Source organism: Leptonotus elevatus, chromosome 10, assembly GCF_054856555.1.
Source record: "Leptonotus elevatus isolate MCC_2025b chromosome 10, RoL_Lele_1.0, whole genome shotgun sequence".
Taxonomy (NCBI): domain Eukaryota; kingdom Metazoa; phylum Chordata; class Actinopteri; order Syngnathiformes; family Syngnathidae; genus Leptonotus; species Leptonotus elevatus.
In genome coordinates, this window is record NC_141248.1 from 1000698 (window position 1) to 1022570 (window position 21873).

At 41.3% G+C, this 21873-nt stretch overlaps 1 protein-coding gene across 1 annotated transcript in view; it reads right to left on the reverse strand.

The window, feature by feature from the left end:
* Positions 1 to 21873, reverse strand: part of acad9 (acyl-CoA dehydrogenase family, member 9) — a 91190-nt gene that overhangs the window by 59682 nt on the left and 9635 nt on the right. The window contains exons 3-5 of the mRNA XM_086086036.1: positions 17729 to 17830; positions 14291 to 14397; positions 14068 to 14168 (exon numbers count right to left, since the gene is read on the reverse strand). Of these exons, the coding sequence (XP_085942162.1) occupies positions 14068 to 14168; positions 14291 to 14397; positions 17729 to 17830 (310 nt within the window). The remainder of the gene's footprint in view (positions 1 to 14067; positions 14169 to 14290; positions 14398 to 17728; positions 17831 to 21873) is intronic.

Here is a 21873-nt window from a genome sequence, read left to right on the forward strand (position 1 = left end):
ACTGAAGACCGGAAATAACGGACGACGTCACTGCATGTCAGCTGAATGTGTGGGGTGTGGATCGGTGGGTGTTGGGGGGCTAAATAAGGTTTAAAGTATATTAGTTATAAATACTTGAAATACAAGAACCTTTATTAGTCCAATTGGAGGAATTTGCATCGTTTCATCAGCAACAGTGGATACAGTAAAGAAAAATATCATAACAGATGTAATGAATATTGCCCGTCACCCTCAATTTTTTTATTTTATTTGCCTTTTTAAACATTACCCCCTGGGGAATGTGTGTCCTTAACCCTGTGTTTTCTCAAACCAACCAGAGACAGTTAAAAAAGGAAAAACTCTTTGAATTTCCCTCCAGCAGGGACTGGATTTCGTTTTTACAACACATAGGAAACGCATACCTCAGCGCCTACGAGACCTAAAAGCATGTTTAGCAAGTAGACTAGTGATAAAACTGCTTATCAGTCCCCAGACCACGTTTATGGTCTGGTTTATCCACAGGAATCAGCCATGTGTTTTTGGAAACAACGCCAGGAGAAATCCTGATCGGATGGTTCGATCTAGAGGCTGCTATCGCGAGCGAGAGGCTGCTATCGCGAGTGAGAGGCTGCTATCGCGAGATGCTGTGACTATCGCGAGACCTACAGCGAGACCGGGAATACCCAACATGACGGCGCCCTGCTGCTAAGATAGAACTAGCTCTATTATATTAAACTAAATCCGAATTTAACCACCATATATCTTGGCTTTTCTCTTCTCTCTTTCAACCGGCAGATTTGGAATACCACCTAGCGTGGAGGACCTTGAACGTTTCGACGGATATTTTTACAGCTGCGCGATGGAGGATCCTTCCTTCGAGAAACCTTCAAAGAAGAGAAAAAATGACTCAGCGACGGACACGGACGATCTAACCAATACGGACGTTTCGGTCAGTATGCTGGACTCCATAAATTAAAAACTAGATGTCCTCTGCCTCATCCGCGAGGACGTTAAAGAATTAAAGGTAAGCTTGGAATTCGTCGGCCAACAGGTAAGTGACCTCCAACGAGATAATGTCACGCTCTTCACTCGCGACTGTTTCAGCCAAGTTGGAAACTATTAAAAAGGAGAATAAAACGCTAAAAGAAACTGTTTCGGATGTCCAATATTCTCAGGCATATCCGAGAATACCTCTGACAATCCAGAGGTCGAGATAAAAAAAATTATGACGACGTCGTTAAAAATTACTCAGGAGACGGTAAATAATATCCCTTTTCACCGGGTACATCGGCTTGGAGCCCGGAGGGGCAATAAGTTTGAGCATTTTAAACAGAAAGAATTTGTTAAAAGTAAAGGACGGGAGCTTAAAGGGACCTCTTTCGGAATGAATGACCAATTCCCGAGAGAGATTAACGAGCGGCGAAAGGTACTGTTTCCTATAATGAGACAAAATAGGCAGGAGGGTAAACGGACGAGGATAGTCATTGATAAGCTATACATCGATGGCCAACTATTCCGGAACCCCAACTCCACTCCCTGGCTGTTCTAATTGGCATTGGTGGAACTAAACTTTGTTTGATTATTAGATGTATACATATACTGTATATGTGGTTATAAAACCTAAAATATGAATACTCATTATGTTTAGGCTATATTACAAATATAATATTAATACATAACTATATCTAAAGTATATTTAAACACATTTTTTTGCTTAGGTTACCAGTTACTGGTGTATTGTTATTTTTAATCCCCCATTAATTTCCTTCACTTTCACCTCCCTACCCGTTTTTTCACTGTTATATTTACTTACACGTTACCTCATATTTTACACAAATTACATAAACCACCTAACCACTTTGATTCTATCCTATAACATGCCAATATTAACAAATAGCCTTTACAGATATATACACAGGACTGAGTCTATATTGTTTGTATGCATAAATTAGTTCTGGTTTCCTGGAATGTTTGTGGCGCTCGATCACAGGCAAAAATAATACAAAATTTAGACCATCTCTTAAAATTAAAAGCAGATATTTGCCTCCTACAAGAAACCCACCTACAATAATCTGAAGAAAAATTACTTATTGATAAGAATTTTAGCCAAGCGTACTCTGCCCCTTATAACAGTAGACAAAGAGGAGTCTGTATACTCATACATAAGAATTTATTCTTTACTCTAAATAATACAATAACAGACCCAGAGGGCCGATACATTATTATTCAAGTGACTATATTTAATAAAATATATACATTTGGTAATTTATATGCCCCTAATAATGATGATCCGGCCTTTTTCCATGAATATTTCTCTCAGCTGTTTGATTTAGCAGCAAACTCTACTATTATTATTGGAGGAGACTTTAATACAGTCTTAAATCCATTAATAGATCGTTCTAATAATACAACATGTATAAGGCGATTACAATCTACTAAAGTAATAGGGGAATATATGGATGATTTTGGCCTCGTCGACAGCTGGAGACTTAAAAACCCATATAAGAAGGAATTTACCTTATTTTCCGCGGTGCACCGGTCTTTTTCAAGAATTAATTTTTTTCTTACAAATAACTCTATTGCTGATAAAACTGTTTCAAAAATACATCCTATTATTATTAGCGACCATGCACCAGTCTCACTTTCCCTACAAGTTGATTATACCTTTAAACCACCCCCGACATGGCGTTTTAACATCTCACTGCTAAACGACGCAGAGTTTGACAAAATTATAAGAAAAGAGTGGGCAGACTTTTTGGAAATAAATGACTCTCCAGACTTATCTCCATCTCTTTTCTGGGAAGCTGGGAAAGCAGAAATTAGAGGTAAAATTATATCATATTCATCTAATAAAAAGAAACAGGATCAAAAATTAGAAAAATACTTGGAAGATAAAATTAAACAACTGATGGATGAGTACGCAATAAACCCAAATAGCTACAGTTAATACTAATGGGATTATATCTCACAGTTTTACTCTACAGAGAGGCACAAGACAGGGATAACCACTGTCCCATTTATTATTTGCAATATTTATTGAGCCGCTTGCATTAGCTATACGCCAGGAAAGAAGGATTCAAGGAATTCACTCTGGGGTAACAGAACACAAAATTAATCTACATGCCGATGATATTTTACTTTATTTAGAAAAGCCTGCTATTTCGTTAGGGGAAGTATTTAACTTAATAACTAAATTCTCACATTTATCAAATTATTCTATTAATTGGACAAAATCAACACTACTACCTATTACAGAAAATTCATGAAAACCCTGCAAGTCAGGACCCACACTACTCATTTCCTATAGGTAGTTAAAAATACTTAGGCATTAAAATCTCACCGAAATTAACTGATTTAATTCATTTAAACTTTACTCCACTTCTGGATAGCATTCATAGTGACTTGGAGCGCTGGAATAATCTTCCTATTTCTCTAATAGGACGAATAGCCACCATTAAAATGAAAGTTTTACCCAAAATAAACTATTTCTTCTCAATGATTCCATTTAAACCTACGGCTAACTGGTTCCAGTTGTTGGACTTGGCCGTCACAAAATTTTACAGGAATAAAAAAAAAAGCAAAGATTAGTCTATCTACTCTTCAGAAACGTAAATCCAAAGGAGGCCTGGAGGCACCAAATTGTATGCACTACTATGTAGCTAACCAGCTACAATATATCATTCTATGGGCACAACCCAACAGAGATACTAACTGTTGGCTGGAACTAGAACAGAAGGATTGTAATAACCTCAGACTTCTTGATTTACTCTTGATTACAACATCGACTAAGCGACACAATTGTTTTAAAAACCCAATGATTTCCGCCACCCTGACTGCCTGGTGGAAGGCACTAGAAATGACAACAGCCCAAGTGGAGCCCTGTGGGCTTTCTCCCCCTATGGCATAACCCCGACTTTCAATTTAACAACCAATAGTTTTATTTTGGTGTGTGGGAGCAGAAATGAATTACACATCTCCACCATCTTTTCTCAGATATGTTTACATCATATACATCCTTGCTTCAAAAATGCAAAATAAAAAACGGTTAAAAGTATGATAAAGAAACAAATTTCAACACTTCGGGGTACGCTCCAACCACCTGTTTTAGCTAAAGATATTACCAAGCTTTCTCCGACAACAACAAAAAACCTCTCAAAAATATATAAGTTACTTTCGTATACTGATAAAATGTCTTTACCCATCTCAAAATGGGAGACAGACTTGTCTATAGCTCCGGAATCTGACTTTTGGATTCAAGGTTGTGAAAACATATTTAAAATGACAAAACACACAAATTTACAACTTATCCAATATAAAATTATTCATAGAACATACATTACTCAATATATGATGAAGAAAATGGGACTCTCAGACTCCGACATTTGTCTCCAGTGTTTACAAAACACTACAGACACTTATTTTCATGCTTTATGGTTATGCACTCCGGTTATGTATTTCTGGACTAAAGTCTTAGAAAAACTTTTCGCTATCTTGGACTGTAGAATACCTTTATCTCCGAACTTGTGTTTGCTAGGTGACCTGACAACAACTGACTTACCACGTAAACAATTTCAATCTGCACTTGTAGCCCTTACTATCGCAAAAAAAACAATTCTTGTTAACTGGAAAAATAAACAAACTCTGAATATCGACCAATGGTCTAACCTCCTCATAAATCACATTTTAATGGCTGTGTTGCGGTGCTCTCCCCCGGGGTGGCGCCGCCCCGGCGCGGTCCGTCGCTCCGGGCCCGGCGACGTGGTTTGGGGCCTGTGGGCCTCCGGGGTGCCCCGTGGCTCCCTCTCCCCCTTCCTCCCCCTTGCTGCCTTTCCCTCCTCGCCTCTCCCCGCCCGTCCTCCGCCTCCCTGTCCCTTCTCCCTCATCACCCTTCCTCCTCCTCTCCCCCCTCTCTCTGCGGCCTTGCCACCGCCCCTTGCCCTTCTTGTCGTCTCCTTCCCTCTCCTCTGTCCGCCTTCCTCCCCCTACCCTGGGCCGGGGGCTCCATCCATGGCCCGGGGCTCCGGGCCCCGGGCGGGTGGGTGGGTCGGGTGTGTTGTGACTGCCCCGCACTGGTGGGCCTCCTGGCACCTCTGGCGGGCCCCAGTATCTGAGGGGTGAGCCCTATCGCCCCGCCGGGCTGGTCCCATATGCCCGCCGGGGTCCCGGTGGGGTGGATGGGTGTTTGGTGGGCGGGTGCGCCTCCTGCCCCCACCCGGTTGGGAAGGGCCCCGCTGGTCGCCCCTCTTAACTCACTGCACTAGTTTTGCACAATACACTTTATTTATAGACACATAGGGCACATAACACAATTTGGGGTGGGGTTACGGGTGGCTGGGTGCTGGGGGAAGGGGGGGGGGGTCTGGGGGTTTGGGGGCAGCTGGGGCCGGGTCGTGGGGGGAGCGGGGAATGTGGCCGGTAAGGTGCCTGGCGGGTCTGCCGTGCCCCGTCCTGCTGTGTTGGGTTGGGGGCGCGGGCCGTGTTGGGGGCGCTCCTGGCTCCTGGGTTTGCTCTCCGGCTGGTGGCCCCTGCGGGGCCCGGGGGTTGTCCCTTGGCGCTGCCGTGGCATGGGGGGCCCTGGGGGGTTGTGCTTGCTCTGTCCTGGCCGGGGTTGACGGCTCCCCTCTTTAGTGGAGGTTTTCATGCATGCCAGATCCACCACACCAGCATCTATCGAAATTCAAACACAATCTGCTTCTTCCTCTGGTCGTTGAATCGGTGGAGGCTGATGTCTGTGGATCTCACTCTGCTTCATCTATCCTTCCTTCCTTTTCTCAGTCTCTCCTTTGGCCTCTTGAAGACTCCCTAATTTGTTGGAATTTAGATGTTTCTGGGGTTGGTGAAAGACTCTGGTTGGTAACCCGGTGGGTAGTAGGTAATGTCTGGTCGGTGCTGGATTTCACTTTCCTTTCTTTTCTTTGATCCTTATTCGGGTCTCCTGACAACCTCACGACTCAAGCTGGATTCTGAAGTATTCGGTTTAGGTGAACGGTATGGGATTTTTAATAGGTTTTAGGTGAACTAATGAGTACACAATCATGCACGCACGCACTAATGCACACACACATACTCACCCACATACAAAAAAATATATATATAAATATATATATAATAATAATTTTTAAAAAAAGAGAGCAATGATGATTACATGTCAAATCGGTAAAATTACAGAATGAACAATACTGAGCTCTCTCGGGAAAAAAAACATTTAAATAAAAAAAGTTATGCCCTCTAGCGGTCACTATCAGTATTATCCTCAAGAATCCTGTCGCTCCTAATTAATCTGAACTCTACATAATTCGGGACATAAACGGACTCTATGTACTTGACTGAAATCAAGTGACTTCTGTTGTTTATCTTTGTACACAACCTGTATGTCTATCTCAAATGAATGATGTGGTAACTTCTGTAACAACCTAAGTTTAGCTAATTAGTAAGCTTAGCGGATTCAATAACTTTATGATCGCGGTAATGTTTGAAATGTGTTCAGAATGATGAATGAATCATCTGGCTTGTCAATTGTGATTAAAAATGATCAAATGCTATCCCAAAAGCTTGGTCTCAGTCGACCAAGTCTGCTTCAAGCGCACGGAAGACGCGGGCGGGACTGCTTGACCCCCCCCCCCTCGGGACACAGTTTAAAAGACGATGTTGAAGATGAAAAGTTACTGAAAGCTTTTTATTTTATTGCACACCATTGCCGTGGTATGCACTGTTTGCAAAGGGGAAAAAAAATCTTAACGAAGCATTGCCGGTTGTACTAATCACCTACAGGCATGAAAATTTGGCAGCTTTTGTAACAGCCGTACGAAAAAGTATTTTGGAGCCCCCAAGGGCGGGGCATAACATTTTGCGTTCCAAAGTCCAAAATTCCTCTTTAACAATGCATTCCCGGGTCGTACAGTTCACCTAGCGGTACGAAAAATTGGAGGCATATGTAACAGCCATCAAGGTACAATAAAGTTTTTTGGAGCCATATGCTAAACCTAACAGGAAGTCCGCCATTTTTATTTGCTTTGGAATTTGTCGTCATTTGTCGTCATTTTGGCCGTTTTATTGGGAATCATATTTTAATGAACTCCTCCTACAGAATTTATGTGATCGTCTTCAAACTTGGCGTTTCATCTTAAGATGTTTAAGGTGAAAAGTTATCTACAGTAATTTCTGGACTATAAGGGGCACTTGACTATAAGCCGCGCAAGCTAAATTTGGGGAATACTCGAGTTTGTTACACATATAAGCCGCACCTGACTGTAAGCCGAAGGTGTTTTAATGATACTGCACCGGGTTGCCACTACTTTCTTTTCCATAATGAGGGTGCAAATTGCCTCGCTCTCGTTCCGTCCATCCTACTGTATTTGGGCTCACTTGGTTTGTTTTGCTCTGCCTGACACTCTTGCGCTTCCTTTATAGTATGCCCCCCTTGTGACCCGATGGATAAGCCGCACCTTTGTATAGGCGCAGGGTCGAGTGCAAGTGAAAAAAGTAGCTGCTGATCGTCCAGAAATTACTGTAAGTCTTTTTATTTTGCCACCTCCTACTAATCTATTTCCACACTTGAAGAGTATTTTTGTTCAATTTTTATGGAATAAAAGAAGGCCAAGGTCACTTTTGTACTTACCGTATGATAGAGGCGGCCTCAAATGCGCCAACCCTTTATGGTATTACTGGGCAGCACAATTACGGACTGTGATGTTTTATTATGGGCCTGCTGCGAAGCAGAAGGCACATATTACTATCCTAGAAAAAGGGAAAAAGGGTTTATTATTTTCCGCAAAAATGCGGCCCGTACCGTAGATCGCACCGGCACAAATGAGGTATCAAACGATGCGGCTCGATCTGACTCGCTGCGGCATTATTTTTTCTAGGAATTCCGAGTTACCATGGCGACGCTATTCCCAAAAAACTCCCCAAAAAAAGTCCCATTGAAATGAATGGGAAAAGGAAAGACAAAATCACACAGTAACATTGGTGTGTATTGCGTTGGCTTGAGTGGAGCAATTAGCCTTTGAGTGACGGGAACCAAAAAATCTATTTCCAAAAGTTTCACTTCAACTCGTCACCATGGCCACAATCTTTGCTCACTAGACATCAAATTCGCACATTTTGTAGTCACAAGGGTCTGCTTTCAGACAAACCCACTTTTATTTGGCTAAGGTGTCATTTAGTACCTTTATTTTCACTTTAAGCGAGGAGAAGTCTGACTTTTTCGTCTATCTTTTCCATGTGAATTTCGGCGCCTTTCTCTCTTCATTTTTTATAAATCGTACGTTTTCAACCTGCTCTAATTTGGTCATTTTTCATCTGATTAAAAAAATGAGAACATGCTCGCGTTCCCCAAACCCTTGCCGTTCTAACGAGCTATTTCTGGAATTTGCATCTTCAACCGTTAAGTCGTGAGAGGCTTTTGTTCGAGGTGTGCGTATCTCATGCATTTGTGTTGAATGTGTGTGCGTGATGTCTCCATGTTCAACTCCAATGTGTGTGCGTGAATGTGCATGTTAATTGTTGTTAAATTTTAAACAATTCAGCTCATTTACATAAAAAAAAATACATAAAAAATAAAAAAAACGCAACATTATTATTATTATTTTTTAAAGGCAATGGAATGGACTGCTATTTAAATAGTGCTTTTTTAGCTAGACTGCCTGGTCTCTCACGTCTGCATAGCAACTGCCTCAGCCAATCATCTCTCTCACTGTTGAGCTCAACTCACCCCCTTTTTTTCTTGGTGTACTCAAGGCTTGGCCTATGTACGACTACTGCTATTGCAAATACTATTACTACTACTACTATCTTGGACATATGATTAGGTACGCCCAGGATTCTGGTCAATTAATTAGGTACACTCTGGATTCTCTCCCCTTCGCCCACCCAGGGCGGCTGCCATCTTGGCCTATTAATTAGGTACACCAAGGATTCTCGCCACTCCGCTCGCCCAGGGCAGCGGCCATCTTGGCCAATTGATTAGGTACGCCAAGGACTCTCTCCCCCTCGCCCACCCGGGTCGGCGGCCATCTTGGCCATTTGACTCCTACTAAAATTACTACAACTACAAGTACTACTAATACTAATACTACTACTACTACTACAAGTACTTGCTACTACTACAAGTACTTGCTACTACTATACTACTACTACTACTATTGCTACAAGTATTGCGTCTTTCCACCTTACAAGAGTCAGCAGGCCCATTCAAAATTTCCGCGGAAATTTTTCTAGTTTTACTGTTTTATTTTACAGATGAATGTTTCCCACTGGATGTATATTGAATCCTACTCTGTCCCCCTCCGTCTTCCTCAGTACTTGTACTCGTCAAAAGTGAGAATGCTAAAAAAATAAGACAAAGAATCCTATAGTTAAACACATGATTACAATTTGGTATCAGGTAAAAAAAATTATAATATAATAATAATAATAATAATAAAATATAAGTATGGGTGAATTATCCTCACGCATCACGCTTTAGCCCGATATGGGACAATTATTTTTTCCCTCCAGGCAGAGCCGATCCTGGGTTCAGGATTTGGGCTAAAAAAAAGGTTTGAAGACATTAGGGGATCTCTAGGGTCCGGAAGGTGGAACTCTGATGCCATTTGACAAGTTGATTGCCAAGTATGATGTTCCTCGTAAACATCTATTTAAATATCTTCAGGTGAGAAACTTTATCAGATCGGCTCAAACTCAGTGCATGTTGATTCCCAAGTTGTCCACCTTAGCAATGGAAATGAAAAAGAATTGCTATGGAAAGGGAATCATCTCAAAGTTATATAGAATGTTAGAAGCAAGATCTTCTGAGTCCTCTGTACAGAAACTGAATATGCCTGGAGGGAAAACTTACAGGGGGACTTTTCCTCAGAGGAATGGGAAAAGGCATGTGCACAAATAAAGACTACCAATACTCAACTAAATATGCTTCAGTATATTTGGCTAATGAGGACACCAGAAAAGCTTAATAAGTATAATGGTGCCATCCCTGACTGCTGTTTTAGGTGTGGGGAGGACATTCTTCCACTGTGTCTGGGAATGTAATAAAAGTTCAACACTTTTGGCAAGAGGTCTAACAAGCCTTAGAAAACATATTGGATGTAAAACTAGTTCTTGAACCTAGGGTGTTTGTTTTAGGACTATATCCTGATGGTCATCATATGTTGGGGAAAATAATAAGTGCTCTAGATTTATGTTTTTTGCTTGCAAAAAGAGTCATAGCAATCTCATGGAGGAGGACAAGTAAACCGAAGCTCATTGACTGGATTAGGAACTGTCCAGAACTTTACCAATGGAAAAAATAAACAATATAAACATAAATAAAAATATAAATATAAAAATATAAAATAAACATTATAAAAAGGAAACTGTCTGGGACTTCCGGCTGGACTCCAACATGGCGGCAGCGTAAGAAGTGAGCTCTCTGACAACGAGACTAAGAAAGCCCGCTTATGTCAATTTGAGAAATTAAAGGAAAATACAAGAGTGTCATAGTAAGGGCAATGACAAAGAAGCTGAACATCAAATAAAAGCATGGATTTTGCAAAGTTACAAGCGTGCTAAGCTAACAGGCGAGCTGACAAAGCTAACGGGCGAAGCAGTTGAACTAGGAGGAGAAAGTACGGAGCTGGCCGGAATTTCGGGCGCGGGAGTGGAAGCCAAACGCACTACGCGGCCGATCAACAAAACAGAAGAGTCACAAGAACCTGTTGAGAACATGGCAAGCATGAAAACAATTCTGCGAGAGATACAAGAGTTCTGACGGGAGAACTCTGAGACCTTGCACAACATCATTAAGGACGAAATTAAGAAGACAAATGATAGAAACGAGGAAAAGCAAGTTGTGGAAGCAGAGGAACACACGCAGAACTTGGAGGAAGCTACAATGGAGCTTGTGGAGCTGCAGAGGCAGATGGAGATGAGAATGGCCGCAAAAGGAGGGAGAATGTTCGGATTCACAGAGTGAAAGAAGGAGCTGAGGGGAGCGCTCAATCAATGATCGTCTTCGTCGAAAAACTCCTCCGGGAAAAACTAGACTCTCCCCTCCTCGTTTGAAATGAAGATTGAAAGAGCACATCGGTCACTTGCCTTGCAGCCACCCAAAGATTCCCCGCCGAGAACCATTGTGATGAAACTACAAAGTTACCGGAGTAACAACAGACCTGGCGGCCCGAGGCTTCAAGGTGGAGGTTGTGAAACCAGCGGAAAATTGGGCAGAGCGAATTAAACGGTTTATGTGGATGAAGACCTACACGGCGAACTCAAGGGGCCATAAACAGAAACTGCAAGCTTTCAGAAGACATCGGGACACTTCAGGATAAGGTTTGAACAGTTTCTAGCAAGCGAAGTATAACCTGTTGGGACAACCAAGGTGAGAAACGTGTATAGATTTAGTTCAGGTAAAAATGTTGTATATGACTGTTTAATGTCAAATGATCATCTTCATGAGAGAATGACGTCAGAGTAGTATACATGTATAGCTGTTGTGGATTTATGACAGAGGCAGTTATATAAAGTGAGGGCCCTCTACATCCCAGAAGCAGAGGACATCCCTCAGAGCAGACTGGAAACAAGAGCTCAGAGAAGGTCAATATTCAGACCTTACTTAAGGAAGTTAGTTTAGTAAATTTTCTGTTATATACTTGTTCTGTGTTTTTGGTGGTTTACCAAATTTTCTGTAGCAAAATGGGGTGGAATAAATGGTATGGAAGAAGGGAGAATGAATCAAACATTATTTGAAATGGAGAATTATGGCATCCAAAAATTGCATTAGAGTAGTCTCATATAATGTAAATGGTGTACTCAACCCAACACAAAGAAGTAAGATAATGAGTAAAATGAAAAAAGAAGGTGCGGTGTGGCATTTTTGCAGGAGACCCACCTAACGGAGAAGGAACACGCTAAGCTTAAAATAAATGGTTACAATCAAATATTTTCATCTTCCTATAAATGAGGGCACCGGATGGCTACTTTAATTTCACGGAAGGTTTCATTTGAAAAGGAATTGATGGGTGGGGGATAAGGAAGGACGATACATTTTGGTTAAGGGTAAACTTGAGGGGGAGGTGGTGACCTTTCTTAATATATATGCGCCACCAGGCTCACAGTGGAATTTTTACAGACAGATGTTTGACATGATGACATCACAGGCAGAGGGTATTTTGATTGCTGGAGGTGATTGGAACCAAAGACTAAACATGCAGCTGGATTCCTCAGGAGGAGGAACACAAAATAGTGTGAATAGTAAAAAAAATAAAGGATCTGTTATCTGAACTGGGCATGGTGGATGTATGGAGGGAGCTGAATCGTTACATGAGGAATTATACTCACTGCTCATTACCACATAACATATATTCGCGAATTGATTATTTTATGATGTATGCCAAGGATATGAATAGAGTTGAAAATGTGATATAGGAGTAATGGATTTATCAGACCACAGTTCTCTTTATTTAACATTTTGCTTGGTGAGTGAGAAAAAAACTACAATTTGGAGATTAAATTCAAATATTTTAAAGGGACAAGAAAAGGAAGAAATTGTGAAAGAACTTGAAAAATATATAGACGAAAATGATAATGGGGAGGTCTCCCCGGCAGTGCTCTGGGATGCATGTAAAGCAGTAATGAGAGGAAAGATAATAGCTAAATCAGTCTATCTAAAAATATTTAAGACAGTTGAAACTTGATACCCTAAAATCAGACTTAGAACGACTGGAAAGAGCATAAAGACATTGAGAAAATAATTCAAGAAATTAAAAAGAAGAGAGCAGAGATAAATGACATTCACGCAAAGGAGATTTAGAAAAAGCTGCTGTTTATAAAACAAAGTTATTATGAGGTAGGGGGTAAGTCAACATAATTGTTGGCATATTAATTAAAAAAACAAGAGGCAAAAAATTCAATTTATAAAATAAGGGACCCACATACGGTGAATAAAGCTGAGGAAATACAGAAATGTTTTTAAAGTTACTATACAAATCTGTATACGCAACCAAGAGCATGTAATCAAATTCAAATGGAACATTTTTTAAAGAACTTGAATTTACCCCAAGTGACTTCATTTTCTTAAACTAACACTCTTTCTGTTCAGATGTAATTTATGTATATGTATGACACTGCGTTATGGTGTGTATTGTACATTTGAGTTTGTCCTTCTCGATTTGACATAATCGTGAAGTAACTTGGGCTGAAGCTTGCCAAGTTAGAGACCTTATGTTTGTCTTTTTTTTGCTTTTTTTGTTTTTTGTTTTTTGTTTTTTTGGGGTGAGGGTTGTTTGTTTTCATGTAATTTTGCACTGGTAGTATTTGTCATTTGTTGTGCTCTTTTCTATGTATGCAATGGTAGTTTTCTAAGATACAATCAAGGGCAATCTTGATGTTGGAGAATAATCTTAGCTAGCCTGGACAATTCCTTTGTCATGAGAAGAATCTTGTTTTTTGTAAGTTGTTGAAAGTTGTTTTTATTTATTTTTTTAAATATCAATAAAATATATTGCTGGTAAAAAAATATATATTATTTTGTCGTACGCTGTTGCTGTCGCGATGCATTGATTGCAAAGGAAAATACTGCTTTTTTTGAGGGTCTAAACATGGGCAAAAACTCATGAAATTTTGCACACACATCAGACCTGTCACGAACATGAATATTTTGATTTTATTTTGGGCATTGCGCACCATTTTTGGCCTTTTAATGAAACTTTGCACATACACGGTTGGCAAACACATACCAATTTTAGACATATGTCCTATGTGACAGGACCCCATGTGCAAGTACCCCTACGTGGGGTTGCGAAAGCCCTTTACAGTTGCATGCAGCTCTTGTTTTGAAATTGTTTTTTATGGACTGTGTAAGACTTGAACCGTGCCACTTGATCCTTACAGATCACTGCTCAAAGATGAGCCGTTGCACCACTAATTAAAACAACTATTCATGCCGTGTGACAGGACAAAATTTTTACCAACAAACACTGTAAAGTTAGCCGCATTTGCGGATAAATTAGTCTCAGTGTCGAGCTCTGGATGGATGGATGGATGGATACTCTTCCTGAACCAATTTCCTAAACTCATAGTTGAGAATTGCAAACAAAGCTTAAAAGATTTTACCTTCCAGGCTCAGTCAAACAAAAAGCTGCAATGTGTTCCCCTGAGGCTAATTTGGGCAGATACTTCTTCTTCTGAAACTCATTTCCCGCTATAAGTATACCCTAAAACAGAGAACTACTGTCAGAAAATCAAACTGTGTCACATGCTTTCCCAATTTCTCAAGATTCTACAAAGATTTGGTGACAATGTCAATGTGAGGTATTTGACAGAATTTAAATCTTACCTTCAGTCCAATTGCTTGATGTGCAGCTAGTGTCACTGCAATGGAGCCATCTAATGAGGTTATTTCCGCTAGTCGCGCATACATGGTATTGGACAATCCAAGGCCTCCTGAAAATGCAAATACAAACAAACTTCTCATGAGCTTCTTTATGTAAAAATCATGAACCTGAAATGCACAGCAGACTGTGGACAAATCTTATTGAGATACAGCACACGTACACACACACAGCATGTATTTTGGAGCATAAGGCCCTTTCATGCTGCAGGAACTTCTAACAGGAAGGCATGTTTACACAACAGGAACTCTTCTGAAAATGTTGTTCCTGGTAATTTTTCAGCACCGAACTTAGAACCCTGGCTAGGTGTGGTTTTCGTCTAGATCAAGCAGTGTGGTTTTCGTCCCAGCCGTGGAACAATGGACCAGCTTTACACCCTCGGCAGGGTCCTCGAGGGTGCATGTGAGTTCGCCCAACCAGTCTACATGTGTTTTGTGGACTTGGAGAAGGTGTTTGACCGTGTCCCTCATGGAGTCCTGTGGGGGATGCATCGGGAGTACGGGGTACCAAGCACCCTGTTGGGTCCCTATACAACCTATGTCAGAGTTTGGTCCGCATTGCAGGCAGTAAGTCGGATTCGTTTCCAGTGAGGGTTGGACTCCACCAAGGTCGCGCTTTGTCACCCATTCTGTTCATAATTTTTATCGACAGAATTTCTAGACACATTGAGGAAGCCCGATTTGGTGGCCTCAGCATTGCATCTCTGCTTTTCAAAGATGATGTGGTGCTGTTGACTTCTTCAAGGCGTGATCTCCAACCCACACTGGAGTGGTTCTCAGCCGAGTGTAAAGCGGTTGGGATGAAAATCAGCACCTGCAAATCTGAGACCATGGTCCTCAGTCGGAAAAAGATGAAGTGCCCTTTCCGGGTCGAGGATGAGATCATGCCCCAAGTGGAGGAGTTCAAGTATCTTGGAATCTTGTTCACAAGGGAGGGCAGGAGCAGGAGATCGACAGGCAGATTGGTGCAGTGTCTGCAGTGATGTGGACTCTGTATCGGTCCGTGTGGTGAAGAAGGAGCTGAGCCGAAAGACGAAGCTCTCGATTTACCTACCTTCACCTATGGTCACGAGCTGTGGGTCGTGACCGAAAGAACATATCCCAGATACAAGCAGCCGAAATGAGTTTCCTTCGCAGGATGTCCAGGTTCTCTATTAGAGATGGGGTGAGAAACTTGGTTATCCGGGAGGGACTCTGAGTTGAGCCGCTGCTCCTCCGCGCTGAGAGGAGTCAGCTGAAGTGGTTCGGGCATCTGGTTTGGATGCCTCCAGGACGCCTCCCCGGAGAGGTGGTCCCACCGGCGGGAGGCCCCGGGGAAGACCCAGGACACGCTGCAGAGACTATGTCTCTCGGCTGGCCTGGGAATGCCTTGGGATCCTGCTAGAGGAGCTGGTTAAAGTGGCCGGGGAGAGGGAAGTCTGGGCTTCCCCAGTAAAGCTGCTACCCCCCGCGACCTGACCCCGGATAGGAACTTGCCATTATTTCGAGAGGATTAACGAAGGAACTCCAATCGCTGGACAACGGTGTAAACAGGGCAGAGGTGGAAGTCATTGTTTTGCAAGTCACAAGTAAGTCTCAAGTCAAGTCCCAAGTCAAGACCGACAATTCTCAAGCAATTCACAAGTCCTTTTAAGTTTCAAGTCATTTTGAGTCATTTTAACAACATTGTAGATTGTATTATTTTGATGACCTTCAAAGTAGAAGTCAGGGACTCAGGGAGTGAACCCAGAAAGGTGCAACAGATTGCCGTGTTGCCGTGTTCGCAATGTGTTTCCAGTGAGTTTACAGTCTCATTAACTACGCAGCTAGCAACAACAATTAGCCAAAAAACAACTGACATTAGCTTACTTACCGTTCTTTGTGCAGATGTTGAACGAGTTTGAAGTTTGTTGCCTCTCCGTCAGTGATCTAATCTTGGACATACTGCAATTCATTTTTTGTTGACCACCTCAGTTTTCGTACCCAAATAACTAGTGGTGCAACGGATCACTAAAGTCACGGATCAGATTGTTTTTCAAAAAAAATAAAAATAAAAATGAAATCAGATAAACAAAACTTTGTCTTAATTTATTTTATAAAATGCTTTGCGCATTAAAACTTAAAGAATATATACAGTATAAACTCAAAATGTCTAATTATGGCCGTTAGGATTTCAGAACACACATCTTTAAGTGCAATTCAAGGAAAGATACATAATTATTTTATACATGGTCCATGTATAAAAATAACAAGGTATCCTGCCTTACGTTATATTGCACTTGAAGTTGTGTTCCCAAAATCCAAATGGCCATATTAGAAATTTTGAATGTTTTTTGTTTTTTAAAGCTAGTGTTTTATCACATAATTATAAATGAAGGCAAAGTTCTATTTATTTATTTTTAATAATGAAAATACATCTAAGTGCAATTTAAGTCACATTTCCTTCATGAAAACATGGAGAGTGGATTACAAAGGTAGGCATCGGTCCACAATATTGAAAACAATAAGAAAAGCAATCGAGTCAAGCAACAGCTGTCAAACTACTGTTGCCAGCCAGGAACCCGATACTAATGCTAGCAGCTAGCTACTAGCCACAAACGCCGGAGACTTGTACTGTATGATACATTGACGGCGTAATTAACTTGAAGTCCTAAATTAGCTATTTAAAATACTTTCGGGATGGCATTATGACAATGGTGGTAGAAAATAAGTAATTTTAATGAAAACGTCAATCATGTAAGCCAAAATGTCAAAGGGAAGTCAAGCTGGCTTTCCCGCCACCATGCATGCAGGCAGACTTCAAGGTAAAATCCGCCAAGGCTGATGCATTGGTGTCAATGTATTATTTGGTCAACTTTATTTTGAAGTTTGCCTTAGCGTAGGCAGCGTGTGTTTGCGGATTCCCTGACATGTCTGAATGATGGCGCTGTGCCAGCACAGCTCACACACGTAAACACTCACGCACACACACCAAGACGAAACTTAATCGTTAACATACATTTAATATTTTTGTTTTGGTAGATGAAGCAAGTCTTTTCAAGTCACAAGTTATTGTTGTTAAAGTTCAAGTCGAATTGCAAGTCTTTTAACATTTTGTCAAGTCGAGTGTCAAAGTGCAAGCCACATGGGAGCGATGGATGAGAGACAGCAAACACACTTTTACCAAAACTGGGAGGCAGCGCCTCAAGTTACACCACCATACGTAAATGGATTGTGGATGCCTGGGCTTGCACTGTTTGAGCTTTTATGTATCAAAATTACTAGTGGTATCAGTACTGGTGACTACAATAGTCGAGTACTAGTACTGGTATCGGACTGAAAAAATTGGTATCAAACATCCCTACTAAATTTCAAATCCCTATGCATGATCTTGTAACATGACAAATTCTGCATTAACAATCTTACCATATTGCTCAGGAATCTGGATTCCAAAAAGTCCAAGCTCTTTCAAGCCATTCAAAGTTTCTGGGGGGATTCTGGCTTCTCGGTCGATCTTTGCAGAGTCAACTATAATGTAAGAAGGCAAAGGATTGCATCGTCAGCCATAAAGTTGCATATACGAAAACTCAGAAAAAATATTATGAATCACATAATATCATATTAGGTACATATACTAAATATGTACATTTACAGTACATATCTGCCCTGTTTTGGAGAAGATTCTCTCAGGAGGGACTGACATTACCATAATGCACAGTCACCATCCAGCATAAAACAGCACCACTTGCATTAGAGACACTGGCACTTTCATTACTATGCAGAGGTGTGCATTCCATAAACATTGACGGCGGGACTGGGCATTTGGTGTTAGTGGTTGTGGTGGTGTGTGTTAAAGTTAAAGGTTAAATTACCACTGATTGTCACGCCCATCTAAGTGGAGTGAAATTTGTTCTCTGCATTTGACCCATCCACTGAGGGAGTGAGGAGCAGCAGCAGAGGCTTGTGCTCTGTGATCATTATTAACCAATATTTATTAACCAATATTTCTATATCGACACAAAAACCTCATCATGAGAGCGGAAAATCTTGTTTGCGATATTTAAGAGTTTTTGTTGTTGTTTTTTTAGAAAATTATGTGTTTCCATTACCAGTTGGCTTTTGTGCAACTTGCATTTTAATCTCCAATGCATCCTCTTCATCCGCCATGTTTGCTTACACTGAATCGCATTTAATCTCGAGAGGTTTTCCGAGATAATGCGTCTGACCTGGGAATATTTTTCATGAATGAAATCTGTTGGTGTGTGATGTGTTGATTATGTGGATGCAGACCATTATTTATATATTTTTAAATATTTATTCATGTTTTACTTAATTAAAAAATCTTGCCGTGTAAACCAGGCTTTAGTTTAGTGTTCAATTTGTTTATTTGACATCAGGCAGGCATCAGGTTAGACAGCTACAGGTCCTTCAGTGCGGCATTTTACGGGCGTGAAAACACTTTTACCCCAGATGGAGTATTTTGTACAAAATTTGGATTCATTTTATAAGTGTTAATAAGTCATTTATGAATATTTCTTACGTTCGACCACTCAAAATGTTCAGTGGCATCAGACTTATCCGTACATATGTAGTTTTTAGTTTTTATGCCCTCTATGAACAATAAAAGCAATATTGTTGTAGCGATTATTGGGTCATTGTAATCAATAATTTGAACGGTGCTTAGGGAAGTCATAATTACCGCAGTCTCTGCTCGGGGCACCATGTGTGCTTTTACATACAATTTGGAGAAAAACAAACAAATAAAAATCCAAATCCTCATTTTGTTAGATTAATGTATCCTAATGATTCCATATTTGGTATTTTATTAACTCTTTGACTGCCAGACGTTTTCAGAAAAGGGATGCTGTGAGTGCCAGCCGATTTAAGCATTTTGACTGATCTTTCAAGGTCCACAGAAAATTATCTGTTTGGACTATGGAAACACACATACTACCAAATGAAAGATTGAACTTTCATCAGAAAAAAATAGTTTGTTTCTACCTTATTCCGTTCTTTAGTAATCAACAATAGAAAATGGTTAGTTTCACCCAAATGCGCTTGTTTTGGACCAAAATACGGAGAAATCAAGCTTTTAGTGAAACGATATTATTTCATGCACTCTAGTGAATTTTACTCTTCTTTTTGTCCATGAATGATGCCACAAACACCTAAATAGTGCTTTACTTCTATAAAACACTACCACCAAGAATGAAAAAGTTTATTTACATTCAACAGTGTAACAATTTGACAACAATTTGGCAAACTATTTACAAATGTGTGCAACTGTGGTACTATTTACAATTATGTGGATGTTTCAACGACAGTTTTTCTTTTTGTGTAACACTCCTCTGCGTGCAAGGAGACGCAACAGGATTTGCACAACAGATTAGTTTTACTGCGATTGCCTCTTCGCGTGCAGAAGCTACACTTTCTTGCCGGCCGTTTTTTCCGGGGAATAGCAAGTATATACTGCAGTGTGTGTTGCCATCAAGTCTACTATCAGGATCATGCTACGGTTACGTTACGGTGGTGTTACGTCTGGCTTCCTCATGTCCTTCAGTTGCTATACCGGGTGATAAGAGATGTTCTGATCCATCTTATCCACTCCATTCATGGTGGCATCGTAGTCCAGAACCAGTGTCTTCTCCGTGATCAGACTGTACCCGCTCCTCCGATGAATATGCATTGGACTCGGGGTACTCTCCATCGCCCGATCGAATGTCCGCTTGTGCAGCTCCGCGTTTTCCGGCGTTAGCAGCGCTAGCCGGTGAGGCTTTATGACGTGAAAATAGCGGCCGCGTCAATGCTTCCAACTGTGGCGTCACCATCATCATCATCAATGTGCATTGGTCGATGCTTTTCGACTACTCTCCATAGTCCGATCGAATGTCCGCTTGTGCAGAAGTGCCCGGTCGGTTGTGCTGCGCGTTTTCCGGCGTTAGCATCGCTAGCCGGTAAGGCTTACTACGTGATCATAACGGTCGCGTCAAAGCTTCCAACTTTGGCGTCAAGCTCGGAGTCACCATCATCATCATCGTCGACATCAATGCGCTTTTTAGTATTGTTCGATGCTCCGTCTTTGAAAAAAATGCTCAAGCGTGAGCTGCTTGCAACCGGTCGCCATTGTTGCTTCATCAGCCATTGTTGCTTCATCAGCCATTGTCCCCTCAACACTCTAGCTTCGCCTCACGTCTTCTACTGACGCCCACCCAATCTTGTCCAAAGAGAGTCATCGCTGCCATCTAGGGGCCAAAATGAGTCATTATACTAACGAGATCTGCTTGATACTTTCAGCACAGCTGCCCAAGGTTTTCCTCCACCCGTTTCCAAAAAAAAAAAAAAAACAGTGAACGTCTTTTAACGTCCTCGGCGCCCCTCCGTAGGTTTTTACTAAACGTTATATAACGTTTATGGCAGTCAAAGAGTTAATTGTAAAGCATTTATTCAACCTTGTGAATTTATTCAAGATCGTGACCTCTGTTTGAACTGTGTGAGTTGGAGTCGACTGCAGTCACAAGACAGGAAATGTGCCTTCATCACAAGACAAATGGCCAAGACATTTTTATGGTTGAGAAGCTTTAAGTGTTAAAGAATGTCTGCATTGTTGCCTGTGTTAACGATTGTCACATTCCCCCCCCAAACCCCTCAGAACAGTAACGTCCATGTGGTAGATCAACCCAATAAAAAGAGGAAGAACGACAGAGTGTGTCACAATGGGCAGGAGGTTGTGAGCTGTCCACATCTTTGTTCATTCTCCTCACGAGTCTATATCTCGTCTTCCTTCCGTGTCTGTTTATAAAATGTTGAATGAACCCAACACATTCACTTACTCATAATCTGAAGTCACTACACTTAAACGTTCATGGTTCTTTTAATTAATAAAGGAATTAATAATCCACTCGAATACTTAGACGGAATGGAATTGATGAACATTCTTTTATTCACTACTGTTGCCACATACAGTCACAACACTGTCTATACCTAACTATACTATCGAGAAATAACGGAAAATAAATAAAATAAAGTTGATAAAAATAGAAAGAAACCCCCCAATTTAACGAGGTTAAGAACGAGGTTAAATGTGAAGGAATTTGTCTCAACAAATCTTTTGATGTATGACCAACCGTAGTTGCACCAGTAGTATGGTCGAATTTGCTATAAAAATGCAATTTAGGATTCGGAAGTTGGGACAGAGAGAAGATTGACCGGATGAATGACCGCTCCCCAAAAAAGGAACAAGAAAAAAAGAAGCAAAAGTGTTCCACAAATTCCACGAAGTGGGACTCAGCCGGCTCTCCCAGGAGTCTGTGCGGTCAACCAAGATTGCTCCGCGCGCGACCGGAGTTTTCCTCTCGGCGGCGAGATGGAGGACGCGTCCCAGCTGCCGAATCTCGGTGCTGGAATCGGTGTCCGCTTTGTCTCCGTGTCACGGGTTGAGGCAAGCCGGTGTAGGAACTTGCAACGCGGCTGGGCACCCTTGAAGATGATGGAACAGAGGGCAACAGGTAACCGTTTTTGTGGGTTTTGGAGTCTTGACGCACGCGGTAACAGTCCCAAAACGGTGGCTGTGG